Source organism: Bufo gargarizans, chromosome 5 (genome assembly GCF_014858855.1).
Source record: "Bufo gargarizans isolate SCDJY-AF-19 chromosome 5, ASM1485885v1, whole genome shotgun sequence".
NCBI classification, from domain to species: domain Eukaryota; kingdom Metazoa; phylum Chordata; class Amphibia; order Anura; family Bufonidae; genus Bufo; species Bufo gargarizans.
The window spans coordinates 463886390-463911766 of NC_058084.1; the positions used below are offsets into that span (position 1 = coordinate 463886390).

The window sequence follows — 25377 nt, forward strand, 5'->3', positions numbered from 1 at the left end:
GAAGGACCCCAAAGTCCTACCATACAAAGAGACTGGACCCAGTAGCCAGAGAAGCCCCTTCCTGTGTCAGAGCTATCCATGCTGCCAGCTCTCTTCTAAACGTCACATCTGACGTTGTGCTAGGTCATCCCCTCACTATTCTGGCTCTCCATGACATTTCTGCCATCCTCCAGCAGACTCAACCTGAACACCTCACTGCACAGCGCCACCTCCGGCTTCCGTGTAGTTTGCTTCTGCCGGATAATGTCACCATTCAGAGGTGCCACATCCTCAATCCTGCTGCACTCCTTCCTCTTCCAAGGGGGGAGTATACTGGAGAATCTGAAGATTTTATTGATCTACAGGCACACTCGAGCTGACACCTCTGAAGCCAGAGGAAAAGCCCTAGCTGATCAAGCAGCAAAGGAAGCAGCAGTGAAAGAGGAAAGAGTCCAGTCAGACCAGATTATGATAACACAGGAAGACCTGGAACAAGAAGAAATCACATGGGACCTCCTGAAACAAATACAGAAACAGGCCACGCCACAAGAAAAATTGGATTGGCTAAAAGAGTCAGCCCAAGAAGAGAAAGAATCTGGACTGTGGACCCAAGGAAAGAGCATCTCTGCCCAAAGCTCTCTATCCTCTGATAGCTTCAATAGCTCATGGGCCCACCCACCAATCTAAGACCATCATGAAAGAACTAATAGACAATGGCCCCAGGGATAACCCCTGTCCTGGTGAGGCATACTCAGTCTTGCCTCATCTGTGCGCAGTGCAACCCGGGAAGACCTGAGCCTACACCAACCAAATGTCTCCCCAAAGCCCAGTACCCGTTCCAACGGATTCAAATTGACCACATCCAGATGCCAATGTGCCAAGGGTTTCAATATGTGCTAGTAGTGATAGACTTGTTCTCTGGGTGGCCAGAAGCCTACCCCGTCCGAAACCAGACAGCAACCACTACTGCAAAAAAAAACTGATGCAGGAGCTTGTCTGTAGGTTCGGAGTACCTGAGGTCATTGAGAGTGATCAGGGCCCAGCATTCACTGCTAGATTAACCCAAGAAGTCTGGAAGATGGTAGGGTCACACTTAGCCTATCACACACCCTACAGACCCCAAAGCGGCGACAAAGTCAAACGACTGAACGGGGTACTGAAGTCCAAGATGCTGAAAATGACTGGGGAGACAGGGCTCAGTTGGGTACAATGCCTGCCAATAGCACTATTTTCAGTTAGACACACCCCTAGGCCTACCACACCAAATTTTGTTTAGGACACGGCCTAGGATGGGACAGTACTTCCCACAGCAATTGCAAATGCATTATGAATCTGTTGCTAAATATGTGATTGCCCATAGTAAACAATTGTCTAACATATGTGCACAAGTTTTCTCTTCCATTCCAGATCCTGACTCCCTAGAGGGAATACACAATCTCAAACCTGGAGAGTGGGTGGTGGTAAAGAAACACGTCAGAAACACCCTCGAACCACGATACGAGGGGCCTTACCAGGTGTTGCTGACTACCCCGACCTCTGTGAAACTCGATGGAGGCTTACCTGGATCCACGCCTCACATTGTAAAAGAGTAAAGGCTGTCCCGACGACCCTGGAACAATAAGCCATGAGGATTCACATACTGATCATGACTTTGACAGTGGGCATATCTGCAGTGTTCACACCACTGGGTAATGAATGGGACACTGGGCTAATGTCACATGTTTTCCTAGCTGGACACACTGTTATTGTCTCCAAGTACAAACCAAAGGTATGGCATTTAGTCCACACATACACTCAGGTTGCAATGATTCAAAAACAGACAGCCACGTGCAGTGTATTGGTGTAGATGCTGAGAACGGAAAGGATCTGCCCTGTAACAACCGTACTGTACAGGATCCCTGGACAGGCATATTAGCTAACGACACCGAAAGTCAGTCAAAAGGATATGAGTTGGTGAAAGGGATACAATTAGCCAAACTAATTACCCGATTATTCAATAGCACAGAAGTTCCAGAAGATATATACTTAGTTTGTGGACACAAAGTGTACAAATGGTTATCCGAGAATGTCACAGGACTGTGCACCATCGCCAGGCTTACTCCTGCTACCTTTATAGTACCACACTCTGAAATTGGCATAAATGCAGTACCTAAACACACCTTGAATCGTAGGGCCAAAGATAACACACCCAGACCAAATGGCAAGCCACATGTAGTAGAGATGAGCATTACCAACAAAATTGTTAGTTCCATCTTCATATATCCCATGATAGCGCAGATGTGGGATCATCTGGTAGTAGCAACAGACTACCTGGATGACCAAATATGGGAAGTGATGAGACTTATGAATACCTCAAACATTGTGCAAAACCAGTTAATCATTGTCACCAACCAACACACATTAGTTCTAGATTATGTTACAGCTAAAGATGGAGGTATGTGCCAGGTTGTGGGACCCTCTTGTTGCCATTACATAGACCCGCAGGGTAATTTGCAAGTTAAGGTGGGTATAGAGAAGAGGGCGGATTTAAGGGATAAATGGCTGGACGCACATAAAGCTGGTAAAGATACATGGTGGTCTGATACCTTCTCTTCCCTTAACCCCAATAACTGGTTCAAAGGTATTGGGGGTTGGCTCATGGGAATTGTCCAGGTAATATTGCAGGTAGCCCTAATAATATTGGTGATATATGTAGTGATTAAGCTCGTTCTTATTTGTGTGACCCGCTTTTCAAAAAGAATGAAGAAAACTGATGAACGACCTATTATGCTCCTCTACGATGAGGAAGGACAGAAGGAAACATCGTTCAACACAGCTCCCCCTCCTCACAATGATGCCTGGCTGAGATAGGGTGAGATGAATCCCAGGGTATTACCACAAGTCCGAGCAACCGGGAGCCTACCTATAAGGGGTAGGTTGTCGCCACTGCGGGTGAAGAGGATACGAATGGTATGCCCAGGGGATTCGCTAGGCGAAGGGAAAGTCTACAATCAAGTCTCCAAGGGGGGACTGTTATGGACTATTGATACAAAATGGATACTTGCTTGTTGAGCTAAGATGGTGGCCAGGCATTCAGCCTACACCTATAAACTAGAATCTTACTTTGTGTTTTTATCATGTGTTTCTTTGTGGTTTCTGTTCAGCTCAAGCAAGCAGCTACAAAGAAAGAAGTAACGGTTTCACCCAGGGGGGAGGGAGAAGGAATTTCCTCTGGCCGTCAAGGTTACAGAAAAGTAGAGAGTTCATAGCCAATAGAAAATATATACTTTATCTTTCACCCCCCTCCCACTCCCTCCTCTCATGAAACCCATGTTGTTTTCAGAAATAAACCAGAGATACTGATTAACTCCATGTAGTGAGTTGTCTGTCTGATCTCTCCGTGCACGTATCTTAATTAATTTGGAGCAGTACATCAAATCAAACTGGCAGCTTTGTCAGAACCAGAACACTAGCTGTAGCTGGCAGTGTTATGGGGGTCACTAGCTGTAGCTGGCGGTGTTATGGGGGGTCACTAGCTGTAGCTGGCGGTGTTATGGGGGGGTCACTAGCTGCAGCTGGCGGTGTTATGGGGGTCACTAGCTGTAGCTGGCGGTGTTCTGGGGTCACTAGCTGTAGATGGCTGTGTTCTGGGGGTCACTAGCTGTAGCTGGCTGTGTTCTGGGGGTCACTAGCTGTAGCTGGCTGTGTTCTGGGGGTCACTAGCTGTAGCTGGCTGTGTTCTGGGGGTCACTAGCTGTAGCTGGCTGTGTTCTGGGGGTCACTAGCTGTAGCTGGCGGTGTTGTGGCGGTCACTAGCTGTAGCTGGCGGTGTTGTGGCGGTCACTAGCTGTAGCTGGCGGTGTTGTGGCGGTCACTAGCTGTAGCTGGCGGTGTTGTGGCGGTCACTAGCTGCAGCTGGCGGTGTTGTGGGGGTCACTAGCTGCAGCTGGCGGTGTTGTGTGGGTCACTAGCTGTAGATGGCTGTGTTATGGGGGGTCACTAGCTGTAGATGGCTGTGTTGTGGGGGGGTCACTAGCTGTAGATGGCTGTGTTGTGGGGGGGTCACTAGCTGTAGATGGCTGTGTTGTGGGGGGGTCACTAGCTGTAGATGGCTGTGTTGTGGGGGTCACTAGCTGCAGCTGGCGGTGTTGTGTGGGTCACTAGCTGTAGATGGCGGTGTTCTGGGGTCACTAGCTGCAGCTGGCGGTGTTGTGTGGGTCACTAGCTGTAGATGGCTGTGTTATGGGGGGTCACTAGCTGTAGATGGCTGTGTTGTGGGGGGGTCACTAGCTGTAGATGGCTGTGTTGTGGGGGGGTCACTAGCTGTAGATGGCTGTGTTATGGGGGTCACTAGCTGCAGCTGGCGATGTTGTGGGGGTCACTAGCTGCAGCTGGCGGTGTTGTGTGGGTCACTAGCTGTAGATGGCGGTGTTCTGGGGTCACTAGCTGCAGCTGGCGGTGTTATGGGGGGTCACTAGCTGTAGATGGCTGTGTTATGGGGGGTCACTAGCTGTAGATGGCTGTGTTGTGGGGGGGTCACTAGCTGTAGATGGCTGTGTTGTGGGGGGGTCACTAGCTGTAGATGGCTGTGTTGTGGGGGGGTCACTAGCTGTAGATGGCTGTGTTGTGGGGGGGTCACTAGCTGTAGATGGCTGTGTTATGGGGGGGGTCACTAGCTGTAGATGGCTGTGTTATGGGGGGGGTCACTAGCTGTAGCTGGCTGTGTTATGGGGGGGGTCACTAGCTGTAGCTGGCGGTGTTATGGGGGTCACTAGCTGTAGCTGGCGGTGTTATGGGGGGGTCACTAGCTGTAGCTGGCGGTGTTATGGGGGTCACTAGCTGTAGCTGGCTGTTGATACATCCTCTCATTATAAACCCTATTGGTAGTATCTGTCTGTGCATGCGGATGCCGGTAGATATGAATAATTCTGTAGCTGGCAAGAGCTTTATATATAGTCACGTGGTATCCATACTACAGCAGGAACGACCAATGAGGTAAGTGGCGCAGGCGTGATGACGTTACCACAACGCAGAAGCCGATTGGCTCGGGTTGTCACCATGGCTACGCTTGTTGTGGTGCGAGAAGTGTTGCTGAGGAGTCCCGAGTAAGGACCACGGACTACGAGACCCAGCAGACCGCACCATGTCCCAGCAGGTGGCTGCCATGAACCGCAAGAACCTGCAGAAGCTGGCCGAGACGCTGAGCAAGAGCGCCCGACACTGTAGGTATTCCACGGTAGAAGTACTGTAGGGGAAAGGCACAAATGCTGAGAGTTGTAGTTCCTCAGCAGCAGGTATACTTTAGTAGATCTAGCATGCTGAGAGTTGTAGTTCATCAGGCCGGAGTGCCTTTCCAGTCCTGGTGTCTGTGGATCCCCACAGCTGAGGGTTCGCTGCAGTTGTGTTCATTGTATACAGTCCTGAGCTCGGTACAGGAGCAGCACAGCTCTCCCAGGATTGCCTGGACTGGATACAACTGTAGCGAACTCACAGCTGTGAGAAGTATAAGGGGTAGGTTCACCAAAAATCCACCGGATTTTGCCCAAAATGCCAGTGAATCTTCAGTAAAAACGGTCTGTGTGACGCGGATGTTGCCGGGGATCCACCGCACTGTTACGTGCCAAAATCTGCATGAGGATCCTGCCATGTAAACGCGTCCTTAAAGAAACGGAAACTGCGACGGGTTAGGGATTAGCCCCACTGAATGGGTGTATTCACACAAGAGTGTTTTCCATGCGGAAAAAATCCTGATGCAGAATCTGCTTCAGGATTCCTGGTGGTTGTTTAGGACGCGGTTTTATTGCAATGCGTTTTTCACGTGTTTTCGATGCAGTTTTGACATGGCTGTTCATCCTGCCCATTTTGAAATAAACTGTGGATAAAGAACGGACACAGAACTTCTTCTCTTCACGGCAGAAAAAAATAAGTGAAATATGAATTAACTAGACCTTCCTCCATTTAATTCAGAGGAGATTAATTGGATTTATGGGGCATTTTTTTGTGTGCGGAATCGGAGCCAGAATCCATGTCAAGTAAACTCCATGTGAACATGGCCCAAGGGGGCTAATCCATGAGCAGATCTGCCGCAGAAATCTGAAATATTCGTAGCTGGAGTACACCCGTAGGTCGGGTTTAGCTGTCTGGATGTTAGGGAATTCTGGTTACAGGGCATCTGTCAGCAGTTTTGTGCCTATGACACTGGCTGACCTGTTACATGTGCGCTTGGCAGCTGAAGGCGTCTGTGTTGGCCCCATGTTCCTATGTGCCCGCATTGCTGAGAAAAATGATGTTTTAATATATGCAAATGAGCCTCTAGGAGCAACGGGGGCGTTACTGTTAGGGCTCATGTACACAAACGTATTTTTTATCTGTCCATTCAGGTTTTTTTGCGGCCTGTATGCAGAAAAAATACAGATGTAGTCACACGGATGTCATGCGTTTTTTTGTTTTTTTTCTGATCTGTGTTTTGCAGACCACAAAATACATACAGTCATGTGCATGAGCCCTTAGACCTAGAGGCTCTGCTCTCTCTGCAACTGCCGCACCCCTTGCACTTTGATTGACAGGACCAGACAGTGATGACTAGGGATGAGCGAATCGACTTCGGATTAAACATCTGAAGTCGATTCGCATAAAACTTCGTTCTAGTACTGTACGATTCGCACATCTCTAGTGATGACATTTTCACAGCCTGGCCCTATCAATCAAAGTGCACAGGGCTGAGCAGAGCCTCTAGGTGTAATGGTAACGCCCCCGTTGCTCCTAGAGGCTCATTTGCATATAATAATTTTTCTCAGCAGTGCGGACACATATAAACATGGGACCAACACAGATGCCTTCAGCTGCCAAGCGCACATGTAACAGGTCAGCCAGTGTCATAGGTACAGATCTGCTGACAGAGGCCCTTTAAAAGAAGGGGCATTCCATGCTCAGGACCCTCATCTGGCAGTGAGAGCAGCTAAAAACATCCCTCCTGCGAAGGATCGGGGACATTACACTGACAGTCCATTGGTCTCAATGAACACTTACTGCCTGGTTCCCCCACAGGCTCCAGCTGGTCACTAGGGGTCCCAGCAGCGAAAGCCCCCCCTGCAGTCAGTTTATAAATATGTTACCCTTTCTGAACAAAAAGGAATTATTCTAGGCAACCAAAATAATGTTTTGCTGTTTACCATTTATATTTGTGGGGTTTTTTTATACTTGCAAAAGTAAAACATTACAGTCGGTTACCTATTTTATTTTGATGCATAATCTGCGCAGTGCGGGGGGGCTATTGTGCTGAATTGTTTTGGTTGTGTTTTTTCATTTGTATATTACTGTTTACTTATATTTGTGTACAGTATATATTACATCACATTCACCCTTTATATATTTATTTTGCTTTTTTCCATTGTAATGTAGCAGTAGGAGCCACCAGCTGAGAACTGGGGACAGATAATCAGCAGCGCTGATTTGGGTGTGCTAAGATCCAGCAGCTCTGCTAGGCCAGACAGCACCCAGTCGATACTCATGTTTATCAGGTCCAGTTGCAGCAGCTGCATTGCTTCTTCCTCTGCCCTCATTGACCACTGTGTACCCTGCAGAACAGAAGACAGAAGCAGCGATAAACCTCTTCAGTCTTCTTCTAAGGGCTGTTTCACAGGAGCGTGGGCAGTGCGGGAATCATGTTCCGCGTCAGAATGGAGAATCACGCTCACACCTTGAACGTGAAACAGCCGTAAGGGTCCTGCAGTGGACAGGGGCTGTTCCGCCAGTAAACTGCAGAACGAACAAGAACACTTTCCTGGCGCTCCCCTTTTCAGGGGCAGATCTGCTGATTCCTCAGCTCTTCTTCTGCCATCTAAGATGGCAGCACCGCTTCTCAGACTACCCGGCGTACATTGTGCATTTGGTAGTTCAGGACACTTCCTGCTGCTCTCGGATTTTCCAAGGGCAAGGCTTTGTCAGCAGGAAATGGTAGCGGTGCGGCCATCTTGGATGGCAGGAGAGGAGCTGAGGAATTGGCGGATCTGCAGCTGAAAAGATGGAAAGGAAGGCACCTGGTAAACGTTCTGTTCCTTTCCCAGTTAAAGGGATTGTATAGTTTTCTGATATTGATGATGTATCCTAAGTATAGGTCATCAATATCAGGAGCCTGGAAACCCCTTTAACGTGATTTTTATTTTTTTCTTCAACCAGCAGTCACTTTTTTTTTTAACGGGCTTATCCCATGACTAATGTAAAAAACTAAAATCAGACATCATATAATACATAATAATCTTTCTAACAAAGCTAGAACCAGCCCTGTACCTCACATGGGTCCAGAGACCTCCCCATTTATTGCTCTGCTAGATCTATATCAAGCTGGCAGCTCAGGGGGCGTGTCCATGCTCTCCCTATCACAGCTCAGGGGGCGTGTCCATGCTTTTCCCATCACAGCTCAGGGGGCGTGTCCATGCTCTTCCTATCACAGCTCAGGGGGCGTGTCCATGCTCTTCCTATCACAGCTCAGGGGGCGTGTCCATGCTCTTCCTATCACAGCTCAGGGGGCGTGTCCATGCTCTTCCTATCACAGCTCAGGGGGCGTGTCCATGCTCTTCCTATCACAGCTCAGGGGGCGTGCCCATGCTCTTCCTATCACAGCTCAGGGGGCGTGCCCATGCTCTTCCTATCACAGCTCAGGGGGCGTGCCCATGCTCTTCCTATCACAGCTCAGGGGGCGTGCCCATGCTCTTCCTATCACAGCTCAGGGGGCGTGCCCATGCTCTTCCTATCACAGCTCAGGGGGTGTGTCCATGCTCTTCCTATCACAGTTCAGGAGGCAGTTGAAGGATGAAACTGAGCATGTGCGGCCTTCTGAGTGAGCAGGACAAAGAAATAAAAAAACAAAAACAAACAGCAGGTGGCGCTGTACAGATACATTTTATTTAATAGCTCAGTTGCTGTGCTACATTTTTGATGACATACAATTACAAACTTATTCAGATCCAGGTGCTGGTATCATAACTGTAGAATATTTTTTGTGGGACAACCCCTTTAAGCTTTATTTCTAAGTTTAATCAGGAGTTGTGGTGTGATTCTTGCAGTCACTAAGCATGAAGTGGAATGTCTCATACGGCTGTACAACACGATAGTCAGGCGTCCTATAGATCCAAACACCAGAGGAGGCATCGACAGGAACACGTTCAGGAACATCCTGCATAACACCTTCACCATGACGGACGACATGATCATGGACAGGGGTGAGTGCGCCTCGGTCAGCAGCAGTATGGGCACGCACGTGGCACTCTGCATAGTAACCGCTGTGCTTCTATCACCAGTCTTCCGCGGATTCGACAAGGACAACGACAGCTACATCAGCGTGAGCGAGTGGATCGAAGGCTTGTCTGTATTTCTCCGTGGAACGCTGGATGAAAAGATTAAATGTAAGTAACAGGTATAAAACTGTACGAGAATTTAAAGGGAGTGTTTAAGATTAGAAAAAAGTTTTCCTGTTTCCCAGAAACAGCGCCACTCCTATTTCATAGGTTGTGTCCGTTATGGCCGGTCTGGGCTGCAATACCACACACGGCCCCGGGTAAGGGTGGCGCTGTTTCCAAAACACATCAGACCTTTTGTCTTATCACTGACATCCCCTTTAAAGGAGAACTTACCTGTTTTTCTAAGTTGCCATTAAAGGGATTGTCTGAAATTGGAGGAAAAAATCCCAGGCTTTTTCCTCGTCTCATCGGCGGGCTGTGTCTGGTATTGCCAGCCCCATTCAAGTGAAGTGGTTAAGCTGCAATACAAGCCCTATGAAGCCATCACCCAGCTTTCCTCAGTGATTCACTGTACCCGTATTTAAAGGGGTGCTCCAGCCAAAAACATGTATCACCTATCCACTTGGATAGGTGATAAATATCAGGTTGGGGTCCAACAGACCTTCAGTCATTGATAGATTGAGGGACCCCAGTACATCACCTTCACCTCCAGGAACCCAACTGAGCATGACCACTGCCACTCCAATCAAACTTTTTGGGACTGCGGGAAACAGCCATACTTGATCATAATGTAATTCCTGTGTGCTGTGCTTACGGTCAGTGAATGGAAACATTTTTGTGATATATACAGATCTGATACTTCAACACAGCTGGGGTTTTGCTACACTTGCATCCAGTCTAGACAATCCTCCTGCAGCTGAGCAAGTTTTCCATTTCCCTTCAGCGTTCACTGATTACATTCAGTGGACGTCAGCAGTCCTTCAACATCCGCTCCATCTGTCAGATCACGTTGTTTGCTCGGGATGTACAGGAGCAGAAGCAGCGCCTCCGTCGTCCGCAGGCTGTGTATGGTATTGCAGCTCAGCCCCATATCCTTGTACACCAGACACACTGCAGAGTGAGAGCGGAGCCATTTCATTTCTGATCTCACAAACCCCTTTCTGTATAATAGTGTGCGCTCATCTCGCCTGAACATAGGGGGAGATTTATCAAACTGGTGTAAAGTAGAACTGGCTTAGTTGCCCATAACTACCAATCAGATTCCGCCTTTCATTTTTCTCAGCTCTATTGGAAAATGAAAGGTAGAATCTGATTGGTTGCTAGGGGCAACTAAGCCAGTTCTACTTTACACCAGTTTGATAAATCCCCCCCCCCCCCCATTATTTTTTGCTGCAGATTGCTTCGAGGTCTATGATCTGAACAGTGACGGCTTCATCTCCAGAGAAGAGATGTTCCACATGTTGAAGAACAGTCTACTCAAGCAGCCGACGGAGGAAGACCCAGATGAGGGCATAAAGGACCTGGTAGAAATTACACTGAAGAAGATGGTATGGAAGTTTTATATGTATCAGTCTTGATTACAGTTCTCCCTGTCTATCTTTACTAACCTGGGAATTACAGTCAGGTCCATAAATATTGGGACATCAACACAATTCTAACATTTTTGGCTCTATACACCACCACAAGGGATTTGAAATGAAATGAACAAGATGTGCGTTACCTGCAGACTGTCAGCTTTAATTTGAGGGAATTTACATCCAAATCAGGTGAACGGTGCAGGAATTACCACAATTTGCATCTGTGCCTCCTACTTGTTAAGGAACCAAAAGTAATGGGACAATTGGCTTCTCAGCTGTTCCATGGCCCGGTGTGTGTGATTCCCTCATTATCCCAATTACAATGAGCAGATAAAAGGTCCAGAGTTCATTTCCAGTCTGCTATTTGCATTTGGAATCTGTTGCCGTCAACTCTCAAGATGAGATCCAAAGACCTGTCACTATCAGTGAAGCAAGCCATCATTAGGCTTAAAAACAAACCCATCAGAGAAATAGCAAAAACATTAGGCGCGGTCAAAACAAGTGTTTGGAACATTCTTAAAAAGAAGGAACGCACCGGTGAGCTCAGCAACACCAAAAGACCCGGAAGACCACGGAAAACAACTGTGGTGGATGACCGAAGAATTCTTTCCCTGGTGAAGAAAACACCGTTCACAACAGTTGGCCAGATCAAGAACACTCTCCAGGAGGTAGGTGTATGTGTGTCAAAGTCAACAATCAAGAGAAGACTTCACCCGAGTGAATACAGAGGGTTCACCACAAGATGTAAACCATTGGTGAGCCTCAAAAACAGGAAGGCCAGATTAGAGTTTGCCAAACGACATCTAAAAAAGCCTTCACAGTTCTGGAACAACATCCTATGGACTGATGAGACCAAGATCAACTTGTATCAGAGTGATGGGAAGAGAAGAGTATGGAGAAGGAAAGGAACTGCTCATGATCCTAAGCATACCACCTCATCAGTGAAGCATGGTGGTGGTAGTGTCATGGCGTGGGCATCTATGGCTGCCAATGGAGCTGGTTCTTTTGTATTTATTGATGATGTGACTGCTGACAAAAGCAGCAGGATGAATTCTGAAGTGTTTCGGGCAATATTATCTGCTCCTATTCAGCCAAATGCTTCAGAACTCATTGGACGGCGCTTCACAATGCAGATGGACAATGACCCAAAGCATACTGCAAAAGCAACCAAAGTGTTTTTTAAGGGAATGAAGTGGAACGTTATGCAATGACCAAGTCAATCACCGGACCCGAATCCGATTGAGCATTTCACTTGCTGAAGACAAAACTGAAAATGCCCCAAGAACAAGCAGGAACTGAAGACCGTTGCAGTAGAGGCCTGGCAGAGCATCACCAGGGATGAAACCCAGCGTCTGGTGATGTTTATGCGTTCCAGACTTCAGGCTGTAATTGACTGCAAAGGATTTGCAACAAAGTATTAAAAAGTGAAAGTTTGATTTATGATTATTATTCTGTCCCATCACTTTTGGTCCCTCAACAAGTGGGAGGCACATATGCAAACTGTTGTAATTCCTGCACCGTTCTAATGCTACAGATGCCGTGCTTGCTATTGACAGTGTGGTTACATGACCAGGATCAGAGTCATCTCCGTTCCCAGTCACAGCTGGCAGGTGTCCGCTCTATAATGCAGCCGACACCTGCCGTATATAGAGCGAGCTGAGCACATGAACCTGCTCCAGTCCACACAACCTCTTAATGCAAATCACGTACCCCTCAACTTTCCTAGTTTTGCTAAATCCATTGTTCTATTAAAAGGGTTGACTCATCAGAATATGGCCCCAGCTGCTCAGCCAAAATCTCAATCCTAGCAAAGTTAAACGGGTGGCCGGGAGCACGCATAGGCTGGTGCTTTTTCCTATACTGTGCAAGCACGACCACCATTGATCGATTGCAGGGTGGTCGTAACTAAGGATGAGCGAATCGACTCCAGATGAAACATCCAAAGTCGATTTGCCTAATACTTTGTTTGAATACTGTACGGAAAGAGCGCTCTGTACAGTATTAGAATGTATTGGCTCTGATGAGCCGAAGTTATTACTTCGAAGTCTCGCGAGACTTCGCATTATAACTTCATAAATGAATTACTATTGTCAAAAAAACTTCCCGAACTCTGCTTTCGTTCCAAGGTACCACTTGGAACAGAAACTGAGTTCAGAAAATTGTTTTTTACAGTAGTAATTAATTTATGAAGTTATTATGCGAAGTTTCGCAAGACTTTGAAGTAATAACATCGGAGCCAATACATTCTAATACTGTCCGTACCTTCTGCTTTGTACAGTATTCAAACAAAGTATTATGCGAATCGACTTCAGATGTTCCATCTGAAGTCGATTCGCTCATCCCTTGTCGTAACCATGGAAACGAGCAGTGTATAATGTGATGAAAAAATGAATCCGGACAGCAAAGGTGGCAATATGGACAATCACAATACATTAGTAAGTGCCTTGTGTTACCGTAACTTTCTCGACATGATAAATGCCACTTGCTGAAGGGACGCAATCCCTTTAATTTTGCCATGGGAAGCTGCGGATAGACAGCAGTGGAAATATAGTATTACATGGCACCATTCAGATGACTGTACATCCATGTAGCACAAAGATGGCTCAAATCCGTCAGTGTGCTGGTAGAGATGCTGTTGAGGCTCACACAGGCAGATCGCTTCTATCAGCTCTTTATGCCGAATGGGTAATCTTCACTTGCACGATTTTGTTGTGAGTTTCTTTAGGATTGTTGGGGGTTCTGTATTTCTGACCCTCCACCGATCGCTGATGGCCGTGCAGTGGGAATGTGTGTAAACATAGAGTACAGAATTCCAGCCCTGGAGCATTTCTCATGTTCTGACCATGTAGTCAAGTACATAACACGCGTGTGCTCTGCTTTCCTCCACAGGATCATGACCATGACAGCAAGCTGTCCTTTTTGGATTTTGAGAAAGCGGTCAGAGAAGAAAACCTCTTACTGGAGGCATTTGGCCCTTGTTTGCCAGACAGTAAGGTGAGAAGGTGCACGATATGTTTTCAGCTAGAGTCCAGCCCCATGCACCTGAGCGTATGATCGTAATGTATTATACATTGGGGGACAGTTTTCTAAAACTTACGCAATAGAAAAGCATGGTACATTGTAGGACTGGGCAATTTTGCCTCCCTCAAAAAATAGATTAAAAAAAATAAATTGATAATTATGACCTATCCTCAGGCGCAACCGCCGATCAGCCGTTTTTAGGGAGCCACTGTGCCTACCGAAGCTTTGGTGAGAGCAGCCGCCTTCCGGCAGCTTTCCAAGGACAGCGCCGTACATTGTATAGTGGCTGTGTTTGGTATTGCAGCTGAGCCCCATTGACTGAGGCTGAGCAGCAACTAGGCCATGTGACCAATTTACGGTTACGTATTATTTTATCTCACAAGGTACACTTAGTTCATGACATAACAATGTACGGTGATGTCACATGGCCTAAGAAGAGGACGTGCCGCTCACGGAGCACCAGACTAACAGCGGATCGGTGGGGGTCTCGGTTGTTGTAACCCCCACCGATCTAATAATGATGACCTATCTAGAGGATAGGTCATCTATAGTAATACCCAGATAACCCCTTTTAAGTACGACTATCGCTGTAACCCTATGAGGGCTTGTTTTTTTAAGGGGCAAATTGTATTTTTGGGGAACGTATATTGATTATAGGTCATCACTTAGATAACCCTTTAATGCTCTGCAATAATCTGGTGCTTGCAGGTTAGTATGCAGATTGTTGTCATACTGTAAGTAATAACCTGTATTTTCTTTTCGCAGAGCATCATGGCATTTGAGAGTCAAGCATTTTCAGAGCCCAATGACCTATAGGCATGAACATTGCACAGGCAGGAGAGGGATTTGGATTTGCTTCAAGACTAAAGCAAGAAACAGGATTTTAATGAGAATATATCTGCAAATCGGGGAGAGTGGGGGTTCTACCCCAGTCTGCATAATACGACAGAGCGAGTACTACAGTATATATACCCCGCTATAGCTTTTCTGCTGACATCAGCTACACAAGGCTGGGTATGAAGGTCTACACCGGACTCTGTGGTTGAAAGGACCAACCAGTCCATGTTAATTTCTGTGGCTGGTGACACTGAACCCTGCACTACATGAATACAACAACCCAGGCACCACATGTCCTATAATCTACCATAAAATGATTTATTCTTGACTGTTCGCTTACTCAAATATACAAAAGTTTTTTTCCCACGTTCTTCCCTCCAAGGGTCATATTCTTCTTCTCTGTTTTACTGGAGGTGCAGATTGAGTGTCCACAGCCTTGTCCTCTGGTGCGGTTAGTGGAAAGAATTCAGAAACCTGTAGATAAAAAATAAATAAAATCAATTATCTATACAAAATCCACTGGTACGGAGTGTTTCCAATCATAGGTGATATATGTACGATCAGTTAGGGTCAAATGCCGTCCTGGCACCCAATGTAAGTCAATGGGGACGGATCAGTTTTCAGTGACAATATGGCACTATAGAAAACGGATCCGTCCGCCATTCACTTTCAATGGTGTTCAAAACGGATCCGTCTTGGCTATGTTAAAGATAATACTAACAGATCCGTTCTGAACAGATGCATGCGGTTGTATTATCGGTGCGGATCTGTCTGTGCAGATCCATGACGGATCCACACCAAATGCGAGTGTGAAAGTAGCCTTAGTTATGGTTTGCTAATGATCGTATTAGGATTTGACAAAGATTTTATGAGAGACCTTCCAGAACAGATTCCTAAAACCACCTTTAGACTTAAGATAATCGCCCAGATCGGAAGGCCTTAAGCCTGAGACTGCACTGCTGGAGAGATTCCGAAGACAACATATGATTGGAGGACAATTATAAACTATTGTGGCGTTAAAATGTCACACACTATGGCGTACCCCATATTTGCATCATAGTTTGCAATTTTCTAAAGTGGAGAAAAAGGTGCTCAGCGGGAGGTTTGGGGCTTAGTGCAGCGTTCTGGATTTACTATAACTTGTGCCAGAAACTGGTGTAAGTTACTGCACCGATAGATTTGAGTCTCTGGTGCAGAGAGTGAAAGAGATGCACCTCTTACTATAATATGCTAGGCACATCTGACTCCAGCGCACAGATCAAGAGTGGCCTACGGGAACGCCAGTCTTGATTCAATTCACCATATTCACCAATATCTACATCCAATCTGGCTCAAGAGGCAAAAAAGTGTGTCTATGTGTAAGAAATACTGTATTTTTCATAACTAGCCCCCCCCCCCCCAAAGTGGGGGGAAAAGAAAATGACAGTGTGTCTTATAAAGCGAATACTAATTACCGCTTCCCGTTGCTGGATTTACTCACCATTCCCTGGTCTTCTCCAGGTGCTCAAAGAGTACAGCATCAGGATGTAGTGCGCACTATGTGGAAGAGTGGTCTCCTGTGTGGTGGCAAGTTGTATATTTTTTTTTGTCTGATCTGAGGTCCGATGAAGATTTAGAGGTCTGATAAAATCACAGTGGGACATCATCAGGTTCTCTCAGTTCAGCAGCCTCAGGCATGGGGCCCAATATCTCTCTACATTCTTAATAAACTTATTTCCAAATATGTGTATACTATAACAGTGCTCCAGACTAAAAAAAATACCTAGTAGCCATTGGCTCCTGAACTGAAAAAATGTAGGAGCCAAATCAAAACCGAATCAAAATTTTGGTATCGTGACAACGCTACGCCGATCAGATCGGCATAGGGTTGTTTTGATACCAAAATTTTGATTAGCTTTCGTCACCATAAAAAAGTATTGCGATACTCAATACCGCGCAAAAAAAAAAACCACCAAAAAAAGCCGCATGCATTTCGCATTTTATGAAACATTCGGCCCATAATAGAACAGTCCTATCCTATTTTTTGGGGTGACAAGGTGACTAAAAAATGGCGAATGCTCACCGCATAGGAGATATTTTTTAATAATTTAATAGTTTGGACAGCGCTATGTAATATGTTTATTTATTTATTGTTTATTTATTTTATATGTAAAATTGGGAAAGGGGGGATTTAAACTCAATATTTTAGGGTACTTTCACACTTGCGTTTTTCTTTTCCGGCATAGAGTTCCGTCCTAGGGGCTCTATACCAGAAAAGAACTGATCAGTTATATCCCCATGGATTCTGAATGGAGAGTAATCCGTTCAGGATGCATCAGGATGTCTTCAGTTCAGTCATTTTGACTGATCAGGCAAAAGATAAAACCGCAGCATGCTACGGTTTTATCTCTGGCGAAAAAAACTGAAGATTTGCCTGAACGCCGGATCCAGCATTTTTTCCCATAGGAATGTATTAGTGCCGGATCTGACATTCAAAATACCGGAATGCACCCGCACCAAATCCTGACCCATTCACTTCTATGGGGCTGTGCACATGAGCGGTGATTTTCACACATCACTTGTGCGTTGCGTGAAAATCGCAGCATGCTCTATGTTGTGCGTTTTTCACGCAACGCAGGCCCCATAGAAGCTAATGGGGCTGCGTGAAAATCGCAAGCATCCGCAACTCATGGTTGCTAGGTGACAGTCTATTCACTATTATTTTCCCTTATAACATGGTTATAAGGGAAAATAATAGCATTCTTTAATACAGAATGCATAGTAGAAGGTCAATATAATAAACATTGGTGGCGCAGTGCGCCCCCCCCCCCAACACCCCAGTATGATAAACATTGGTGGCGCAGTGCGCCCCCCCCCCCCCCAACACCCCAGTATGATAAACATTGGTGGCGCAGTGTGCCCCCCCCCCCCCAACACCCCAGTATTATAAACATTGGTGGCGCAGTGTGCCCCCCCCCCCATATAATAAACATTGGTGGCGCAGTGCGTCCCCCCAACACCCCAGTATGATAAACATTGGTGGCGCAGTGTGCCCCCCCCCATATAATAAACATTGGTGGCGCAGTGCGTCCCCCCAACACCCCAGTATGATAAACATTGGTGGGGCAGTGCGCCCCCCCAATATAAGAAACATTGGTGGCGCAGTGCGCCCCCAACACCCCAGTATAATAAACATTGGTGGCGCAGTGTGCCCCCCTCAATACAATAAACATTGGTGGCGCAGTGCGCACCCCCCAACACCCCAGTATAATAAACATTGGTGGCGCAGTGTGCCCCCCTCAATACAATAAACATTGGTGGCGCAGTGCGCACCCCCCCCAACACCCCAGTATAATAAACATTGGTGGCGCAGTGCGCACCCCCCCCAACACCCCAGTATAATAAACATTGGTGGCGCAGTGTGCCCCCCTCAATACAATAAACATTGGTGGCGCAGTGCGCACCCCCCCAACACCCCAGTATAATAAACATTGGTGGCGCAGTGCGCACCCCCCCCCAACACCCCAGTATAATAAACATTGGTGGCGCAGTGTGCCCCCCTCAATACAATAAACATTGGTGGCGCAGTGCGCACCCCCCCCAACACCCCAGTATAATAAACATTGGTGGCGCAGTGCGCACCCCCCCCCAACACCCCAGTATAATAAACATTGGTGGCGCAGTGTGCCCCCCCCCTCAATATAATAAACATTGGTGGCGCAGTGCGCATCCCCCCAACACCCCAGTATAATAAACATTGGTGGCGCAGTGTGCCCCCCCCCTCAATATAATAAACATTGGTGGCGCAGTGCGCATCCCCCCAACACCCCAGTATAATAAACATTGGTGGCGCAGTGTGCCCCCCCTCAATATAATGAACATTGGTGGCGCAGTGGGCAGTGCCAATGAGGGTTAAAAAAAATAATAATAATTAACTCACCTCCTCCAATTGATCGTCTCCTGTTCTTTCTTCAGGACCTGTCAAAGGACCTGTGGTGACATCACTGTGCTCATCACATGATACATCACCATAGTAATGCACCATGTGATGAGCTCAGTGACGTCACCACAGGTCCCGAAGAAAGAACAGGAGACCGGCAGCTACGCGATCAACTGGAGGAGGCAAGTTAATTTTTTTACATTATTTTTTTAACCCTCATTGGCACTTCCCACTGAGCCACCAATGTTTCTTATACTGGGGTGTTGGGGGGGGGGGGGGGAGCACTGTACAGGGAGTCTAAGAAAGAATCAAATGAGTCACTAAGTCGGATCTTTAGATTCTTTTAACCTGAGACTCATTCGATTCTTTCTCGACTCCCTGCACTTGTGTCAGTGACTCAGACGCAAAGCTGCTAGTGCTTGCCTTGCCTCAGCTCTGATTGGTTGGTGGGCGGGGAGGGTGGGGCTGGCAGAAGCAGCTTCCACTCTAGGATCAGATTACACTCCTCCCGAGCCCCTCCCCTCCCTGCTGCCAGCGGCTCTGCTATTGTGTGCTGTGACCCTCCAGCTCTGATTGGTTGGTGGGCATGGAGGGGAGGGGCTGGCAGAAGCAGCTTCCACTCTAGGATCAGATTACACTCCTCCCGAGCCCCTCCCCTCCCTGCTGCCAGCAGCTCTGCTATTGTGTGCTGTGACCCTCCAGCTCTGATTGGTTGGTGGGCGGGGAGGGGAGGGGCTGGCAGAAGCAGCTTCCACTCTAGGATCAGATTACACTCCTCCCGAGCCCCTCCCCTCCCTGCTGCCAGCGGCTCTGCTATTGTCTGTGTACTGTGACGGAGCTGACTCAGACTGAGAAGAACATCGGCAGCGGCGGCGGGGCAGAGAACTATCAGCTCCTGTGCCCGTCGCTGTTCAACTGCAGAGCTACCGCGGAGGGTCTAGTCGCAAATGGCGACAAGACTAAAAAGTCTTGTCGCCATTTGTAAATTCTAAGTCGCATTGGCGACCATTTTGGTCGCCATCTGGAGCCCTGTATAAGATCCCTTCAGAAATGAAATAAAGGGCTTAAACTAAGTTAGCAAAATATGGTATGCTTTCTTCCAAAAACAGTGCCACGCCAGACCATAGGTTGTCTCTGGTATTGCAGCCCAGCTCTATTTACTTCAGTGGAGCGGAGCTTCAATGCCACACATAATCCATGGACAGGTGTGGCGCTGTTTCTGGTAGAAAGCAGCCATGTTTTCTTTGATCTTGTAATAACCCCTTTCAGTACCTAATGAATACCTCTGGCATTTCCTTGTAACACATATGATCACGTGCTCAGTCCAGGAACGCCTGTATGTACGCACCTTGTTTAGTTTTCCTCTTATTAATTTAGCAGATGTGTTCAGAGAATCGTCCTCCAGGTCTAATTTTGGCAGTTCAGCAAATCTTGGTCCTAGTACAACCTCTGGAGAGTCGGCTAGAGATAGTGAAAGTGCCAGGCTTGCCTCCCGTCTCTTTTGTCTCTCTTGCAGCTGCGTAGTCCTCGGCATAAACCTGGTCGGGTTACTCCTCAAAATGTTGTGCGCTGGATTGACTGTTCTCTCTGGTCCACAGCAGGGTGGGGGATGCACACTGCCTCCGGAAGGCGGGTTTCTGGAATAAGAGCTTGAGGGAGAAGTCGATCTGTATTCCTGGTAAGGTTCAGGGGGCATGGACGGCAGCATGGGTGAAAAGTCATCAGGCTGCGGAGAGGGGCCCCAAGTGGAAGTGCCCGGAGAGCTTGATTCCACAGATGCAGACAATAAATGGGACTTCTCAGGCACAACCTTTCTCTGTTCTGCACTTTGACAGTCTTTAATAAAAATAGGTGTATGTTAGGGTCTCGAGATGTCACAGCACAACATACAACTAACAAGGGAGACAAGTAATGTTTGTCCTTAACAATTTTCATACTGGAATAGGTAAGAATATAGCTACTATAATACTGCCTCCTATGTACAAGAATATACCTACTATAATACTGCCTCCTATGTACAAGAATATACCTACTATAATACTGCCTCCTATGTACAAGAATATACCTACTATAATACTGCCTCCTATGTACAAGAATATACCTACTATAATACTGCCTCCTATGTACAAGAATATACCTGCTATAATACTGCCTCCTATGTACAAGAATATACCTGCTATAATACTGCCTCCTATGTACAAGAATATACCTGCTATAATACTGCCTCCTATGTACAAGAATATACCTGCTATAATACTGCCTCCTATGTACAAGAATATACCTGCTATAATACTGCCTCCTATGTACAAGAATATACCTGCTATAATACTGCCTCCTATGTACAAGAATATACCTGCTATAATACTGCCTCCTATGTACAAGAATATACCTGCTATAATACTGCCTCCTATGTACAAGAATATACCTGCTATAATACTGCCTCCTATGTACAAGAATATACCTGCTATAATACTGCCTCCTATGTACAAGAATATACCTGCTATAATACTGCCTCCTATGTACAAGAATATACCTGCTATAATACTGCCTCCTATGTACAAGAATATACCTGCTATAATACTGCCTCCTATGTACAAGAATATACCTACTATAATACTGCCTCCTATGTACAAGAATATACCTACTATAATACTGCCTCCTATGTACAAGAATATACCTACTATAATACTGCCTCCTATGTACAAGAATATAACTACTATAATACTGCTCCTATGTACAAGAATATAAGTACTATAATACTGCTGGTATGTACAAGAATAATACTACTATAATACTGCCTCCTATGTACAAGAATATTACTACTATAATACTGCTCCTATGTACAAGAATATAACTACTATAATACTGCCTCCTATGTACAAGAATATAAGTACTATAATACTGCTCCTATGTACAAGAATATAAGTACTATAATACTGCTGCTATGTACACGAATACAACTACAATACAAGTCCTTTATGCTTATACGTTAAAGGGATTGTTTGGAATGTTCTAAAATTTGGTCCCGTCCTGCAGCGATGCATCATGTAAATCTTTTACATGACCGATGCAGCCAGGACAGGAGTAGAAGTGCTGTAGCGGTGTAGGACTGAATGGGTCAGTATATGTTATTCCTGTATTTTATATCACCTCCTACCGTTTTTCTCAGGTTTTTTAAATTCCAGGATAACCTCCTCAATAAGCCAGGACAGGACTGACCTCTATCAGCCGTTGCTCGGGCCACATACCGCCTTCTGTCTTGAAGCTTTTCTCTGGTCTCTTGTACGCTCTCGAACTCTGGGGCATAGCAGACATGAAGGACACCTCCGAAGAAACTGCATTCATCTAATTTCCGTTTGGCGACTCTGCCAAGTAAGGAGAGAAATAACAAGGAAATAATATACAAGGGGATCAGAGGGACATACAGCACACGGGGAGGAGGAAGGTCCTCCACAGCTCTCTGTAGAGAGGAGTTCTCTACCAGGGACATGGATCACACGATCCCAAGCGCACCCGCTGCCTGGCGCTGTGACTCTCACCGTGCGCTCTGCACCCTCTGGAATTTGATGAGATAGACCTCTGTGAACTGCTCGGCCGGGTACTCATCCAGGGGATTGTATTCTTCTATTGCTCCATAGAGAGCAAAATGCTCAATCAGTTCCTTCATAACCCCGATGGCCGGGACCCCCTGCACCAGCAAGTACCGAGATTCCAGATTAATGGTGTAAACCTAAAGACAAGAGGTCACAGCAAGTTACTAAACACTGGTCCATGCGCTGCAGCACCTAACCCAATAGTCACCATCTCACCGTCTATATAATTACAGAACAATCTTCTTATAAAGTAATTTGTGTGCATACTTTACTTATCCTATATTATACCCCAGAGCTGCACTCACTATTCTGCTGGTGCAGTCACTGTGTACATACATTACTTGTGCTGTACTGATCCTGAGTTACATCCTGTATTATACTCCAGAGCTGCACTCACTATTCTGCTGGTGCAGTCACTGTGTACATACATTACTTATCCTGTACTGATCCTGAGTTACATCCTGTATTATACTCCAGAGCTGCACTCACTATTCTGCTGGTGCAGTCACTGTGTACATACATTACTTATCCTGTACTGATCCTGAGTTACATCCTGTATTATACTCCAGTACTGTACTCACTATTCTGCTGGTGCAGTCACTGTGTACATACATTACTTATCCTGTACTGATCCTGAGTTACATCCTGTATTATACTCCAGAGCTGCACTCACTATTCTGCTGGTGGAGTCACTGTGTACATACATTACATTACTTATCCTGTACTGATCCTGAGTTACATCCTGTATTATACTCCAGAGCTGCACTCACTATTCTGCTGGTGCAGTCACTGTGTACATACATTACATTACTTATACTGTACTGATCCTGAGTTACATCCTGTATTATACTCCAGAGCTGCACTCACTATTCTGCTGGGGCAGTCACTGTGTACATACATTACATTACTTATACTGTACTGATCCTGAGTTACATCCTGTATTATACTCCAGAGCTGCATTCACTATTCTGCTGGTGGAGTCACTATGTACATACATTACTTATCCGGAGTTACATCCTGTATTAGGGCGCCTTCACACATGGCAGAAATTGTTGCCACTGAAAATCAGTTCCATTCATTTGAAAAGGGCAGCAAGCACATGAATTTCTGCAAGCCCCATTAAGGTGAATGGAATTGATTTTCAGTCACAGAATTTTCTGCCACATGTGAAGGCACCCTTATACTCCAGAGCAGTGATGAGCGAACTTCTGTTTTAAGTTCGGCGTCTAAAGTTCGGCTTCCGGTTAGCGGAGAATCCCGATATGGTTCCCGATATGGATTCCGACTTCCGTTGTGGTCCGTGGTAGCGGAATCAATAATCGGCCATTATTGATTCCACTACCACGGACCACAACGGTATTCGGAATCCATATCGGGATTCTCCGCTAACCGGAAGCCGAACTTTAGACGCCGAACTTAAAACAGAAGTTCGCTCATCACTACTCCAGAGCTGTGCTCCTTATTCTGCTGATGGAATCACTTTGTACATACTGTATATTACATCAGTTATCACTATCCGTCCAAAGCTACAGCCGTTATATAGTCCAGAGCTGTAGTCACAATATTGTAGACTTCTGAGCTGAAATCTCCCACAATTCCCTGTTTTTTCAATTTAGAACTTGCTCTGGTGCTTTGCATTCAGGGATGACCAGTCTTTATACCAGGTTCAGGAAGGGTTATGGGTCCTGTTCATGAGAGAAGTGATTCACAAAGGAGGAATTTATAGGAATTACTATTTAAGCAATTTTCCAATCGCTGTGCTTCCCTCGAGGGCAGGGATCAGCAACCTGCGGCGCTCCAGCTGTTCTGAAACTACAACTCCCAGAATCCTCATTTTATGGGAGTTCCAAGAATAGCCGAGTACGTTTTCATGCTGGGAGTTGTAGTTCCACAGCATCTGGAGTGCTGAAGGTTGAAGGGAATGAACTGCATGTAGTGACATCTTCCTTACAGGAGGGGCGCTATAGGGTAGCCAAAAGCAACACACATACACTACTCACTACAAAAGTTGCTTGTGGGTGAAATTTCAGGATAAACCTAAAATGCCCTCTTTGCAGGTGACAATAACATGACTTTCTCTAAACTTTTGAATGCACATGTCCAACGTGTCAGTACCTTTTGCACAACTTGCTGTTCTCTAACAAGGAGCTTAATGGCAAAATTCTCATACCAGGTGTTTGATCCATGAATCGCCCAATAAATTTCCCATTTCAATTAGAATTGGTAGTTAAACAGTCCTCCTCATCATGAGACCAAGACGACGCCTAACAATTGATCAACAGTACCTCAGCATTGCGGGGCTTCGTTGTCAAGCTGTAATTGATGACAAGGCCACATGACAAGTTACTGAGACACTGACATTTTGTGGCGGTATACCCAGCACTGGGGTCAGCTTTGGTGTCAATAAATTGTTTGAGATGAGGCAATCACCATTGCTGCTTCTACTTAAATGCCCGACTTTCATCATATAATATCACTAGAGCGGGAACTTTTTATATTTTCCATAAATTTCACCTGAAAGTCAAATATCCCTTACTTATTGTATGTTACGGACTACCCGAGTATCGCATAACGTCCAACTATATGACTGCTAGGACTACAAGTCTCATGCTGGGGATTGTATTTCCACAAGTGGCAGCGTTAGCGCTCTCATAATAACTCCACGCACTTTGACTGCTCTCGGCTTCCGTCCATCGCGGTACTTGGCCCGTGAGGCGCAGATCTTCCGCTGCTCGTGGTGTGGATGCACCTCTAGTTGAGAACGAGGATCCATCGCTTTTCACCCGGGGGAAACAAACCACGACTCGAGGCCGTTTTCCCTACTACTACATCCGACTACCGGTACATAGGACAGCATCGCTGTGGTGTCTGCGAGGAACCATTTTACCGAAGCTAATTTGCTTAGGTGGTAGAACTATCAGCCTTCGGAAAGATGGCCGCCGTGGTGTTTGGAGGCGGGGACATCTCCTGTCACATGCGAGTCATTCTCTAGGAACCCCTGTGACCACAGCACCCGGATATAGGAACTACGAATTTGATTGGACAGGAAGCAACCACCATTCAGAACATCGCAGGGGGAGCCAGTTTTCGTTGTAACTGATTTAAATAAAGTAGTATTTCACGACAAGGCGATATTTTGTTTCATTCCCTTATTAAAAATAGAGTGAATTGAGGCTGACGTCACCCGGGATTTGCTGTTAGAACCCGTGTCTGACACCTGTAAGCTGCTATCC

The 25377-nt window shown here is 46.3% G+C and overlaps 2 protein-coding genes across 5 annotated transcripts; one reads left to right on the top strand and one right to left on the bottom strand.

Annotated features, from left to right (window-relative positions):
• Positions 1-5018: 5018 nt before the first annotated feature.
• Positions 5019-14780, top strand: EFCAB1 (EF-hand calcium binding domain 1). Of its 2 annotated transcripts, XM_044295791.1 has the most exons (6): positions 5019-5180; positions 9024-9179; positions 9258-9362; positions 10593-10744; positions 13664-13768; positions 14561-14780. In XM_044295791.1, exons 1-6 carry the CDS (start codon positions 5102-5104, stop codon positions 14609-14611), a joined length of 648 nt encoding a protein of 215 aa, XP_044151726.1. In that variant the 5' UTR covers positions 5019-5101; the 3' UTR covers positions 14612-14780. The 2 variants fall into 2 exon arrangements, with proteins under 2 accessions (XP_044151726.1, XP_044151725.1); XM_044295790.1 differs by having other exon boundaries at positions 9024-9362.
• On the bottom strand, positions 9207-25241 carry RBM48 (RNA binding motif protein 48). Of its 3 annotated transcripts, none has more exons than XM_044295785.1 (6): positions 24813-25240; positions 22091-22281; positions 21771-21916; positions 19900-20387; positions 14973-15106; positions 9207-9343 (listed from the first exon to the last, which is right to left on the bottom strand). In XM_044295785.1, the coding sequence occupies exons 1-5, from the start codon at positions 24915-24917 to the stop codon at positions 15017-15019; spliced, it is 1020 nt and encodes a 339-aa protein (XP_044151720.1). In that variant the 5' UTR covers positions 24918-25240; the 3' UTR covers positions 9207-9343; positions 14973-15016. The 3 variants fall into 3 exon arrangements, with proteins under 3 accessions (XP_044151720.1, XP_044151722.1, XP_044151719.1); XM_044295787.1 differs by lacking the exon at positions 9207-9343 and adding an exon at positions 9379-10307 and having other exon boundaries at positions 24813-25241; XM_044295784.1 differs by lacking the exon at positions 9207-9343 and having other exon boundaries at positions 14927-15106.
• Between the last annotated feature and the right edge of the window lie 136 nt (positions 25242-25377).